Here is a 14,084-nt window from a genome sequence, read left to right on the forward strand (position 1 = left end):
GAGTTGATGAGATGATACATGTAATATATTTTAAAATAAATCAGTAGGCCAGGAGATTCATTAACAATTTTTTCAACAGTATTCTCTGGCCAATCTTTTCCATATTCAAATTTCCAGATATCTTAATTGTTATTAAAGCTAAATGGATGGATTGTAAAAAGGATGATGGAAATTTGGTAAATTACAGGATTGATGGGGAGATGACTGAATGTACTGATGGAGCAGGTGGATGGATGGGTTACAATATCAGTGGATTATGGAAAAATGGTGTGGATGATTAAACGACATTCTAACTTTTCTATTGATCTTCGACAAACTTCCACAGAATCAGAAAGGAAAATATGGATTTTATTATGGAACAAAAGGCATCAAAAACATTAAATTATTATTACATCAAAAACATCAGCTTCTTTTCGGATCAGTCCATCATTTCAGCTGGAGCACCACCTGAAAGACATTTAGAAAAGATTGTCAAATCACTTAGGACTAGGGATGAATTCCAAAGCAATGGATTCTGCTTTCACTCTGTTCCTCAAGAAAGACCTAGAAAGAATCTTGTGATAATGCTGCCTCCTAGTGTTTAAACTGCATCAATTTTCAGATTAAATCGTTTAAGCTCTTTAAATTGCCTTGTTGCTGAAAATGTGCGTTACAAATGAAATCGCCTTGCCTAGGTTTAAAACCTAAACTCCATTAAGCAGAGGAGCGACATGGAAGTGTTAATCATGACTGGAGTGTTCATCAGCATGAGCCTATGTAGAGCTGCACTCAGGGTAAACAGGGTGTCATGTTTCACAGTCACACGTTGATAAGGTGACACGTTCCCTGTGTGTGTACCTTGTTAGCAGCCTCTAGAGAGCTGATGAGCGTGCTCACTTCCTCTCTGTTCAGCTCCATGGTGATGGGCCGAAGCGCTCCGTTCTCCCTCACATCCAGACAGAGGCTGAGGAGCGGCGTGTTCAGAGAGGAGATCTTATCGCTGGACAAAGCCAGCTGCAGAGGATGAAGGGAAAGAAAGGCTTTGCAGAAAACTCAAAGCAGGCAGATAAATGAGTTTCTGTTAATTTAGGGTAAGTTTCTGCACGATAGTGGGGATGCTTCAAAATTCCTAGTGTTCCTGGTTAACGTTAGGGTTTAATGTTGGCACAAGGAGCCATGTAGTAGTAAATACAGAAGCAAGAAAACATGCAATAAAAGCCTACTTTTAATAAGTAAAAGAGCTATGTTTTGAGGTGTTGATTATTACCAAGATACCCAGTTTAACTCATTAGGGATGCAGACTAACACCAAATGCTGATGTTTGACTGACCTTCAGCTGCCAGTCAAAGTCCTGCAAGGTTGCAGAGGAGATGCTGCTGGTTCTGTCCAGCAGAGCACGCCGGATCTCCTCCCATCGTCCTCTGAGAACGCTTAGCACAGCGTCGGCATGGCTGTGATCTGCATCCGAAAGTTTAGCCAGGACCTGCACGGAACCAGCAGGACAAGATGTGACGACCTGAGCCGAGGGGCAAAAAACACTGGCCCCGCCTGCTCCACTCACCTCTTCATCTGGGATGTCGTTCCCCACCGCCAGGCGGAACAGGCTGGTCAAGAAGTCTAGTAGCTGCAGCCACTCCTCCAGGCTCCAGGTGGTGCTGTAATCACTCCTGCATGGAGGCTCCCGACCACACAGCCCATCCACCACTCTGTGACACAGCTGGAAACATCAACAGCATATCAGTATTTCCTTTTGACTTTGGCTGATTTATATTTTAAAAGGAGATTAAAGGGAAGTTATTTTTGCCTTTAATCTTAACTGTTCAATATTCTGACAGAAAAAAATTATGATGCATCAAACAATCGGTCAATTTTTCCACATGGGCTGTGATGTGCAGGTGAGACACTGAAAAACTCTTCACTAAAAATGTTTTTTTCACCCTTTAATGCAACATGTTTTCTGTTGCTCAAGGAAAACATGGGATTCGATTCAAAACTACAACCTCTGATGAAGTAGTATATAGCACTTTTTAATTATTTATGTTCATAATGCTTTAACATTAAATTAAATCAAAGTTTACATATGACTTTGAATGAATTGTAGTTGATTACAAGAAGACCTGAAATCAGTGTCATGTGGTAAAACACTGATCAGTTAATCAACAGACACTAGCAGGTGTTTGAATTAATTGTTTCTAGAAACGTAGATGTTTTTATTTTCAAAAATTTATCAAGCATCAAGTCTGTGTACATTTTCACCCGTACCTAATGAGCTCGGAAAGGCTTTCATACTGCTTCAACTTTTTCATAAGGTGTCACATTATAGCCACAAATATCAACGTATTTTGTTAAGAATTTGCCTCTTATCGCCACAAACTAATGCATACTTATGAATTGAAAAGAAAATTAAGATTGCATTCTCCTAAATAAAATTCAATGCAACTCACTGCCTTCAATGTGAAATTTAACCTCAGTAAAAAAAAAACACAGACGCCGTGGATAAAGTTGTGGAGAAGTTTAAAGTTGAGTAAGGTTGTAAAACAATATCCCAATTTCTGAACGTGTCACAGAGCTTTGTTCAATCTACCATTTAAAAACAGAATGTGGCATAACTGCCAACCTGCCTCGGCGTAAAGCTACACAATATTTAAGACTTGGACTGAGGTTCACCTTCCAACAGAACAACAACCCTAACAATACAGTCAGAATGACAATTGGATGGATAGATCTTAGTTCATTTATGCATTAGAATGAATGAACTACGATGTATGGACCAGTCAAAGTCCATACATAAATGTCGTTGTTGTTTTCCGCCAGTCTGACTGAGCTTTAGCTATTTTGCAAACACTATTGACAAATATTTTAGTCTCGGGATGTGCAACGCCGTTTGGAAACGTGTCTAAAAACAGAGCAGAGTATAGCAGTGAAAGGTGGTTCTGCAAATACTGACTTCAACCACATTATATCAGAAACAAAACGTCAGAACCTCATAGTTTAAAGTATAAATCAGGTTAATAACATCACCTTTGAATCTCTTCACACATATTTTATCAAACATGAATCATAACTAAAATAAGTTTCATGCTCACTTTGACACAATCTGTTGCTGATATTCTGCTCAGAATCTCCATCATATTTTCATTCGCTTCCGCCGAGCTCCTTCTGGTCAGCTGATCTCTATCACGTGACCGGACGAGCCGCGTTCATTTGCAGTAGGAAAAAATACTGTCTCCCGTCAACCTTCAAGTCACGGAAAATAGAGCGTTGTTCAGTTCCTCTCCGAACAGAGGAGCTGTCTCATTGCTTTTTGAGACAAAGTGCCGGATGTACCAGTTCAAGTAGTTACAAACCCGACTGCAAAAAGAGAAGGAGAGGAGCGTGTTCGTCACCACTTATTGTCTCGAATCCTGCTTCCTTTTGTTTTAAGTCTGTTGCGGCTGCAACTCCAGAGATGTGACCGAAAAGATCCAGCCGACAGCAGTCGTCGAGCCCTGCCACAGATGGAAACAAACAGCTGGGTACGTAAGGAGGAATAAGGGGTAACGGAAAGCTAGTTTTCAGGAGGGAGACACGAGTAGAGCTCTGAGGTTTGTTTTGTTCACAGCTGCAATTCAAGCGATGTTGGGCAGCAGGCCTCCGTCTGTCCGACTGTCCTGGAAGTAAACACCGTCCTTTACGTTCAGTAAAGCTGTTGTCATGAAAAAGTCCTGACATCTTTGAAAGAGGTGCGAGGTTTACAGACTTCCTGTGGGTCTTTTAGAGTTTTTATTTTCTTTTTTTGGACTTTGGCAAATTTATGCGTAGTTTCAGTTCAGTTTTTCTAATACAACTGTAGATTGTTCGGGGTATTCTGTCAGGTTTCTACACGAAATCTTTGCCCATCTCTTGTTTGCAAAATAAATCAGACTCAGCTATATTGAATGGAGGATGTGTAAACATTAATTTTCAAGTCTTGTCACAGATACTGAGCTGGGTTTAGTTCAGGACTTTTGACTGGGCTATTCTAACGAGTAGGCTTGGTGGAAGGGAAATCTTAAGCTTCCCAATTCCTACTTATGAAAGGAATAATGTTTTTTAATATATTCCTGCTTATGAAAGGAATAGTGTTTTTTAATATATTCCTGCTTATGAAAGGAATAGTGTTTTTTTCATATAGGCCAAAAAATGTTACATTTTATTGTCATCTGATCTGTGCACCGCCTTTTTTTTTCTTTGTCCTCAACATGGCTTGTCACTTGGAAACGACTTTTCATATCTTTTTTTCCAGCAATGCTTTTCTTCTTGCACTCTTCCTTCAGGACAGGATTTGTGGAGTTCGCACCAAATAGTTGTAGTGTCAACAGGTTTTTACATCTGAGTTGTGCATCTCTCCTCCAGAGTTACTATGAGCTTATTGGCTCATAGTAACATAGAGTTACAATAAGCTCATAGTAACTCTATGTTCTGGCTGTTCATAGCCAGTAAACCAATAAACTCATAGTAACTCTGGATATTTAAAGGCTATCCTTGCCTTTTGACATCTGCAGAGCTTAATCTGTAATGTGCCTGCTGTATCTTTTGGCCTTTAGATATTATTTGCTCATTAATAAACCTCTGAGACCTTCAAAGAACAGCTGTAAAACGTGTCAACAAAACACACGAGTTTGGAGGGCATAAAGGGTATGAAATACAAACATGCCACACTCATTCTATTTTTATCCACAAAATAAATATGTAAAATACACATATTTTCTTTACAATTGTGGGCTACTTTGTGCTATAGGTCACCTAAAATCCAGATAAAATATATAGAAATTTGTTTTTATAACATGACACATTGTGGAAAAGTTCAAAAATTGCTATTGCAGAGTATGGCATGTGCAACACTAGTCTGGTCCATCCCTAGTATTTAAGTGTTTAGCTGTCAAATTATTCTTAAAAAGGTAGAAATCAAATATTCCTCAGTAAATTTTCTGGCATTATTCTGAAACTGAGGAGAAAAGCAACCAAGTAAATAATATGCATCTAGTTCATAGCTGTTCTGGATGTTAGAGCATCCAGAACAGGTTGGTAGTCTTGATATGGGGTGTGCTGTTTGCTAATGCTGAACCCTAATCCCAATGCAAACAAATATTTTAAGAATAACAAAGACCCTTTGCTGACCTTTGGATCATGCTAAATCAAAAAAATGAAAGAACTAACTTCAGATATACACAAGTATCCAGAGGCTTTTATGTATCCGCTAGCCTTAGCTTCAGATATGTCAGCCTCTGTTATTTAATTGTCTTTTGATTAAACCTTTTCCCAATGATTGTTTATTTTCAGCTTAAGTTCTTACTGTCCAGTTTTAAAAAGTCAGTCTCAGAACTGCACAGATAAACCCAACTGATCTTGTGACCACACTGGTTTCACTTCTCAGAAATCCTCTTTCAGTTATCCTTAAAGTCCAGTCAGCCTGGTTTGTCAGAGATAAAACTCACATCCTTTACTTAGTGCTCAATGGATTAATATGGTTTAATTCTGTTAACAGAACTTCACCTACTGACTTTGACCTGAGACATTTGAAGCCCAAACAGTGAGTTGGGTGGAGGAAGTGGTTAATAATCATGATGGCAGTTTCTCTTTGTGGAATTTGACTGCACTCATTTGGCTCAGCCAAACTCAGAACAATGAAAAAGTCAGAGGAACTCAGTGAAGATCTAAAAAGGAAAATTTTACATTAACACAAGTTGGGGAAAGTCTGATGGAGCCATTTCTGTGATAATCAGTTCATCCAATTGAACATATGGGTTACAGTTAGGAAAAATCTCCTGTACTAGAATTCACCATTTCAGCTTGACTAAAGTATTCAACTAACCAAAATGGAGAATCCAAATTCTTTCTGAACAAAATTTTAATGGTCAGATGACACTAAAATTGGCTGATTTGGCAACAGGGGTCCCCCTTTGGAAGAAGAAAAGGTGAGGCCTTAAAATTAAGAACACTTTACCAATTCTCAAACAAGGTGGTGGTAGCTTCATGCTGTGGGACTGTTTCACTGCTAATTGCATTGCCTCTAGCTTATGGAATATTAAAGAAGGAATAACTCAAATAAACTGCTAAAAGGAAAAAAAACTGAGTGTTCCAACTGGACAACATATGCTAATACACACCCAAACTTATTCCTAAAGCTCTGAGATAAAACCTTTATGGACTTTGTTTAAAAGCTGAGCCAATGCCAAGAAACCTGACCAATGAAATCAAACTTTACCACTTCTACCAAAACGAGCGGTCAAGTATCCAGCCAGAATTATGTCAGAATCTTAGCTATTGCTACATACAGTAGTATGAAGTAGGGGTGCAAATTTCTAGGAGATATTTGACCTATTCTAAAAGGGATGTATACATGTTTGTCTACATATATATTTTTAACCATTTGGAAAAATCTCTAATTTAATCAAATTTTTAAAATAGACCCCAAGACATTGTAAATCAAGCTATTTTCAATGCTGTGTTATTTTAGGTTTAATAATACTACAGGGCTAGTATTTTTACAATGAAGCATTTTATTGACATGTCCAAAATATTCCAAAGTTTAAACATTAGGCTGTGCTGCGAATTGGGGGAGGGGAACGTTTGAGCACTCCTTTCCTGTGATCATCACAAACAAGAATTTTTCTTATGTCAACTGTAAATAAAGCACCCATAAATGAAGGTTAGCAGGTTTGGCCTGTCGCACAACTGCAGAGAGTTCTGACCTAGATGAGCTTTGAACTTGAAGAAGAAAATGTCATTTGTTCTGCAGCCAAGATTAAAGGCAACTAAAAGCATTAGATTCTCATCATATGACTGAAATGACTGAAAGAACTGCTGTTATTCTGTTCATACCGTCACCGCTGCAGGGAAAAAATCCGACTGCAACCATTTCCCACATGACAACCTGAGATTTTTCAGTAAAATGTGAGAAAGTAGGAAAAATGAATAAAACTGATGGAGTTATTTGAATAAAGAAGGATATTAGAGCTTCTGGGGAAAAAAATAAACAAATTCTGACAGTTTTCACAGAATTCTAAAGTTAATCTCAGAATTTTGACTTTGATCTCAGATTTCTAAGAATTCTGAATGTAATCTAAGGATTTTGACTTTAATTCATTATTAAATTACCCTAATCCTCTATTGTATTAGAGGGGCACAGAGGAATCTCAAAAACTCTCTGTAAATATCTACATATGCTTCAAAGTACAAACTTTAGTTGCAGGAGTGTTTCGAATCTATACATGAACAGAAACGTGAAGAGTTTGTATAAAAAACAGGAAAAATTATTAAACTGCGGTGTGGGACGAGACTATCATAAAGTAAAACTCATTTTATAGAGATTGCAACCAATAAAAATCCAAAATACAGTTTCTCTGAAAATGTGATTAGTATGTAAGATTGATTAAAAATAATTCAATACAAAATGTTATACTATATATCACGGTACAGAATATGCATTCCATGCTTCATCAAGCCTTCTTTAAAAATGCGATGTCATGTATTCAGGTGGAGGACCTGTATCAAGATGGTTTCCGTTGCTTGTCTTTTGTCTCTTTACTGTAGCTGAAACCTGTTTGCCTACACCGTCTTCATTCTAGGAACTGTCTTCCTCTGCTGGATGCAGACATAAACGAAAACGCCGTTTGTTCTAGTTGAGGTCATGCTGTCATTGTGTTGAAACAAGGGATGAAGAAAAGGGGAAATGCATCGTCATGGGGATTGTATCACATCTCAATTGAGGCATAACTTTTCATAACTTTGTGTTGTCTTTCTTTGTGAATATTCTTTGTAGGTGACAATGTTTGTCGGTTATTTAACACTCAACCTTGACTTAGAACAGGTCAATCAAAATGTTGGAGAGGATTTTAAACTGACTTATTGTTTTACGTCTGCAGAAGGACGTCGTTAAGAGAGTTGAGGAAAAAGCCGGAGTTCCACGCGGCCGCAGCTCGGGCTGCGTAGATGGAGCGCTTCCACTGGGTGCGACATCGCTGTCGGCAGCTTCTGTCTGTAGACTCGGAGCGAGGCTGGTACTCTCCGCCTGATGGCTTTCCGAGCAAAAGCTCCCTTCAAAGGGTCAGCGGCAAGAGGAGGACGGTGTTGGCCCGCCATGGCCCCCACCAGCAGGAATATGAAGCCGTGTCCAGGAAGTACAAGGGCAATGGCATTCGCACGACTAAATACAGTCTGTTGACATTTATCCCTATGAACCTGTTCCAGCAGTTCCACAGGTCAGTAATTTTAGATATAGATATTAAAAAAAAGTGGAACCATGTTTTTTCCAATGCTAGTATTATCAAGATACATTGATAATATCCTAAAATGAAATGTCACTATGTATAATAGGTTTCTGCTGAATATTGACTGCATAAGCTTGCTCGTTCCGTTTTTTTGGATTACAATTTCCATTTAGCAAATACAGAACACAGGAAGTGGTAAATATGTTAGCTTGTTTAAAGAGTTTAAAGATAGCATAACACATGTAATTTGATAAAGCAGTTACTGTACATGAAGGAAAAACGGCAAAACAATTTATGATCTAGATGAGATAAGCTTGGAAGCTGCACTAGTACGTCTGCCTTAACTACTTCGGTAAGAACTTATTCTGGGATCTGAACAGATAATTAGCTGTTTCAGAAAGTAAGAAAAGTTAATAAATTCAACCTTGGATTTGATTTCTGAATTGAGATCCTCACTTTATCTCTTAGGTAAATTCAGTCATCCCATGGAAAAGCTTTTTTTTATGTTTGTATGTTATTCTTTCTGTTATGATTCACATCTTATGACCTTAATTGAAGGTTAAAATGTAGACTAAACAGAAAATTCAGAGGTTGAACATCTTAGATCCTTTATCATGACAGATCAGAGCAATGTTATCCAGCAATCCATCTCCTGGCCCATCCTGCCAACAATCAGGATTCAACACACCAAAATACTTAGTTCTCCACACAGTCATTCCAGAACCAACCTAGAGGAAACATTACACACTTGACTTAAGGAGACTTTAAGACATGTACAAACACACAGTTGATCCTTAAAAAGCTAGGTGAATGCTTAAAGAAGGAGACTTAGGAAGGGAAATGTATCTCCAGTCTGACCTGAGAATGCCTTGTGAACCGGCAGGAGGAGCTGGAGTGTCACGGCGGGTCAGGATGATCCGAACTCCTTCCTAGAAACTGAAAGTTTTACAGATCTGTGTTCTTAAGATAAACTTGGACTTTGTCAGGATGGGGGAGAAGTGTTTGTGAACAGCAATTCCAAGTTATCCCTCATATTCTCGGTTGGATTTAGGTCTGGACTTTCATTAGGCCTTTCAAACATAGGAAAATGCTTTGATCTCTTACAGATCTGGACGAATGTTGAAGAGTGTTGTCTTGAAAGATGAACCTGTGCCCCAGTCTCAAGTCTTTTTTAGTATCAACATTTTTTTACAGGATTGCATTCCATTTAGCTTGATTCATCTTTCCAGTTTTGAATGTAGGCCAAAAATGCAATTGTGAACACCTTCCTGTATGATCATGTCCCGGGAGGTTTGTAGTTGTATCATACCGTTTCTGTTTTCAGAAGATGGCTTGGGAAATGCTCTGGGAGATGAAAGCTTGTAATATTGTTTTTAAACTAACTATGGTTTAAACCTCTCCCCTACTTTCTCTCTGACATGTGTGCTGTGTTCCTAGGTCTCCGTGATGCTGATTGTTAAATAATGTTCTCTAACAAACCTCTGAGGCCTTCACAGACTGTTGGATTTATACTGTGATTGAACTACACATAGTTGGACTGAATTTACTAATTAGGTGGTTTCCGAAGGGAATTTGCTTTACTGGGTTTTGTTAAGGGCATCAGAGTAATGATTTCATTGAGATGCACACCACACTTTTCAGATTTGTTTTTGAAAAGTACATTTTAATACATGTCTGTCATTTAGTTCTAATTACTTTTTTTCTATTTGATAACATTGTGATGTTAATAACAATTTATGGTTGTGATGGGTAAAATGGCTTACAGTTTTGTCACAATAACATTTATCAATGTCACATTTATCATTGTGGTAATGATAAATGTGACAGTAATAACTCTGACACAGCCGTCATAGAACAACAAACACAAATACTGCTCTTGAAAACATTTATTTGTAAAAAGGTTCTTCAGGACAACAAGCCGTAGGGCTTAGTGATTTTGTATCACTAAACTGCACATAGTAACTGTATTTAATTATTTTTTCACATTTATCAGTATTTATTGGTACTCCCATTGAATAAACAGTGGAGAAAATAGCACAAATAATTATCAACAACACAGACAATTTTACGGTTTTCTATAAATTGGAATTTGTTGTGACAATGATGAATCAAAATTCTTACCATGACAAGAAATATATAATGATAAACAACATAATAAATGCTCACCCCTATAGCCTGATCCACCCTCCTTGATGGCCCCACTGACTACACAGTCCTTCAAGATAACATGCTCCTTTTTCTCCACAGGGCGGCCAACCTTTACTTCCTGTTCCTGGCGTTGCTTAACTGGGTTCCGATTGTGGAGGCCTTTGAGAAGGAGATCACAATGATCCCTCTACTGGTGGTTCTCACGGTTATCGCCATCAAAGATGCACTGGAGGATTACAGGCGGTACTTGTTTGACAAAAAGGTCAACAACAACTTGGTGCGGGTGTTCTGTGGGTGAGTTCATCCAAACTCAAATCTTCTACTTGCCTCCATCCAAAGCATTTGCACTTTAGAAATGTTGCAGATGAATGAGCCTGTGTTATTTCAAGTGGCAATCTAAAGTAACATGGTTTAAATGAAAGTGAAACGATTGAATTTAAAAAATTAGCCGAAATTGAACTTCATTTGTTTCATTTTGACGTTCATCAGAGCAAAAAAAAGAAAGAAAAATGGTGGATCAAACAAAGCTACACCAGGAACTTTGAGATCTTAAGTGAACATTTGCTGTCTGACAATGTTTGGGGAACTGAATATGTTTTGTGCATGTGACTAATGAAATGGCTGAATATACAGGGGTTGGACAATGAAACTGAAACACCTGGTTTTAGACCACAATAACTTATTAGTATGGTGTAGGGCCTCCTTTTGCGGCCAATACAGCGTCAATTCGTCTTGGGAATGACATATACAAGTCCTGCACAGTGGTCAGAGGGATTTTAAGCCATTCTTCTTGCAGGATAGTGGCCAGGTCACGACGTGATGCTGGTGGAGGAAAATGTTTCCTGACTCGCTCCTCCAAAACATCCCAAAGTGGCTCAATAATATTTAGATCTGGTGACTGTGCAGGCCATGGGAGATGTTCAACTTCACTTTCATGTTCATCAAACCAATCTTTCACCAGTCTTGCTGTGTGTATTGGTGCATTGTCATCCTGATACACGGCACCGCCTTCAGGTCCTCCAGAATGGTTCAGTAGTCCTTGGCAGTGATGCGCCCATCTAGCACAAGTATGGGGCCAAGGGAATGCCATGATATGGCAGCCCAAACCATCACTGATCCACCCCCATGCTTCACTCTGGGCATGCAACAGTCTGGGTGGTACACTTCTTTGGGGCTTCTCCACACCGTAACTCTCCCGGATGTGGGGAAAACAGTAAAGGTGGACTCATCAGAGAACAATACATGTTTCACATTGTCCACAGCCCAAGATTTGCGCTCCTTGCACCATTGAAACCGACGTTTGGCATTGGCACGAGTGACCAAAGGTTTGGCTATAGCAGCCCGGCCGTGTATATTGACCCTGTGGAGCTCTCGACGGACAGTTTTGGTGGAAACAGGAGAGTTGAGGTGCACATTTAATTCTGCCGTGATTTGGGCAGCCGTGGTTTTATGTTTTTTGGATACAATCCGGGTTAACACCCGAACATCCCTTTCAGACAGCTTCCTCTTGCGTCCACAGTTAATCCTGTTGGATGTGGTTCGTCCTTCTTGGTGGTATGCTGACATTACCCTGGATACCGTGGCTCTTGATACATCACAAAGACTTGCTGTCTTGGTCACAGATGCGCCAGCAAGACGTGCACCAACAATTTGTCCTCTTTTGAACTCTGGTATGTCACCCATAATGTTGTGTGCATTGCAATATTTTGAGCAAAACTGGGCTCTTACCCTGCTAATTGGACCTTCACACTCTGCTCTTATTGGTTCAATGTGCAATTAATGAAGATTGGTCACCAGGCTGGTCCAATTTAGCCATGAAACCTCCCACACTAAAATGAGAGGTGTTTCAGTTTCATTGTCCAACCCCTGTATGTACTTGAGTAGATCATACATTATTGTTCTGGAGTCGATTATGACTCCAGAAACCAGCTGTAAACCTACAACTTGAGAGCCAAATGCTCTGTTAGGACCATATGGAGCAATCAAATCCCTGATGTTTTATGGAACTTTATTGTTAATGACTTTATATGGAAGAAACCAGTCTTTTTAAATTTTAAATTCTTTTCTGAAATTAACAAGAATATATGTAACAATGCTTGAAATAGTTTATCTGAATCTGAATTTTACAGAGATTCAGATTTCAGATTTTTTTGTATCCCAACTTGGGCAATTGATGTTGCAGCAAGTATGAAAACAAAAAGACAAAGTATGAAAGATCAATAAAAATAAAAAACAACAAAACATACCAGAAGTACATGAAATACAAATCAAAACATAATGGGAAGAATACAGCAGTCCATCCATCCATCCATCCATCCATTTTCTTCCGCTTTATCCGGGGTCGGGTCGCGGGGGTAGCAGCTTTAGAAGGGAGGCCCAGACTTCCCTCTCCCCAGCCACTTATACAGTAGTGTATTTCATTATTGACCGACAGTTGCTACAAACACTAAATGAGGTGCAAGTCCCCCTACCTTGTCCTGCATTTATAGAGATATTGCTGTAGGAACCAAAGACTGCTTGTACCTGTTACTTTTTAATACAAGGATGTCTGAGATTGATTCCAGAAGGCAGATACTGGAACTCGGCATGTAAAGGATGAGAAGTATCAGCAATAATGGCTTCAGTTTTCCTAATGATTTGTTTTTTACACAGTACTGTAAGTGAGCATTGTTCAACCCTAAGATTAAAAAAGGGAAGTCCTGGAAACTCACTAAGTTCCATGTCATGAGACCAAGGTTCCTTACTTTAATGCTGAAAGCCATGTTAATGCCATCTAGAGTTGTTTGTTTTTCAGATACTGTTGTGTCTGAATTTAGCAGCAAAACATTGAAAGTCATCCAGGGTTTTATGCCATCAAGAAGACAAGCCTGGCTTTACATGGTAAATCTAATTACAGTTCTTGATCATTTTTGCTAAATTTGGTGTGACAAACCTTTTATTGTTTTTTTGAGATGAACTACATCAACTTTCAAGGTGCATCATTTCCATAAGTGATGCACCTGCAGCACTCATGGAAGTATTTTATCATATTTGCCTGAAGTTTTGCAGAATTTAACCACCTGTTGTATTTTCTCAGGGTAAAACACACCCATTTTAGTATTGTATTCTTTCTGTGTGCACATCTTTCTGCCCCACAGATAGTAGAATTAAATCAAAGATTGTGGATTGGTTTATGTGGTTGACAAAGGCTGTAGTTTCATTACTTTAGGTCTGGACAACAAATGCCACAATTTAACAGCTCACAGCTAAGAGATGTTGCTAATAGCCTGTAAGATTAAGCCAGAAAAGCACTTAAGCAGTCTGTGAAAGCTTCTTTATGGTTTAAATTGCTTTTAAGTAGTTTTCACCACAACATGCAGTTTGCACTGTAAGCTATCACCTTGTTACAATAAATGAAACTGCTCTTGGCTGAATGGGCAAGAGCAGTTGCCCATTCAGCAAATCCAATTTGCTAATAGAGTTTGCAGTCTCACCATGTGTAATTTTACATGAGAAAAGGGTTAGAAAAACTAATATTGTTGGTATGAAATGCTGGAGCTTGAGTTGCATCAAATCTAATTTAACAGTTATATTTATTTATTTTTTCTGCAAATTGATTTCAATATGTCTTCTGTTTGCTTGAAGTAAGGTACCAAATAGCCAGGTATGTCTTGGTACTCACTTCTCAGACTAATGGTTTGGGTAGCAGCACCACTGTTTCACACTTTGAAAGAAAAATAAATATTT

The 14,084-nt window shown here is 38.7% G+C and overlaps 2 protein-coding genes across 4 annotated transcripts in view; one reads left to right on the plus strand and one right to left on the minus strand.

The window, feature by feature from the left end:
• Positions 1-327: 327 nt before the first annotated feature.
• On the minus strand, positions 328-3,197 carry commd8 (COMM domain containing 8). 2 transcript variants are annotated; one of them, XM_028000620.1, is made up of 5 exons: positions 3,066-3,197; positions 1,541-1,696; positions 1,310-1,462; positions 838-993; positions 328-447 (listed from the first exon to the last, which is right to left on the minus strand). In XM_028000620.1, exons 1-5 carry the CDS (start codon positions 3,108-3,110, stop codon positions 427-429), a joined length of 531 nt encoding a protein of 176 aa, XP_027856421.1. In that variant the 5' UTR covers positions 3,111-3,197; the 3' UTR covers positions 328-426. The 2 variants fall into 2 exon arrangements, with proteins under 2 accessions (XP_027856421.1, XP_027856420.1); XM_028000619.1 differs by having other exon boundaries at positions 1,310-1,696.
• A 158-nt stretch (positions 3,198-3,355) lies between these two features.
• atp10d (ATPase phospholipid transporting 10D) overlaps positions 3,356-14,084 on the plus strand; it is a 31,475-nt gene continuing 20,746 nt past the window's right edge. For both annotated transcript variants that reach the window (XM_028000616.1, XM_028000618.1), the window contains exons 1-3: positions 3,356-3,494; positions 7,866-8,201; positions 10,458-10,652. In XM_028000616.1, coding sequence (XP_027856417.1) covers positions 7,933-8,201; positions 10,458-10,652 — 464 coding nt within the window. In that variant the 5' untranslated portion in view covers positions 3,356-3,494; positions 7,866-7,932. The remainder of the gene's footprint in view (positions 3,495-7,865; positions 8,202-10,457; positions 10,653-14,084) is intronic.

Source organism: Xiphophorus couchianus, chromosome 19 (assembly GCF_001444195.1).
Source record: "Xiphophorus couchianus chromosome 19, X_couchianus-1.0, whole genome shotgun sequence".
Taxonomy (NCBI): Eukaryota; Metazoa; Chordata; class Actinopteri; order Cyprinodontiformes; family Poeciliidae; genus Xiphophorus; species Xiphophorus couchianus.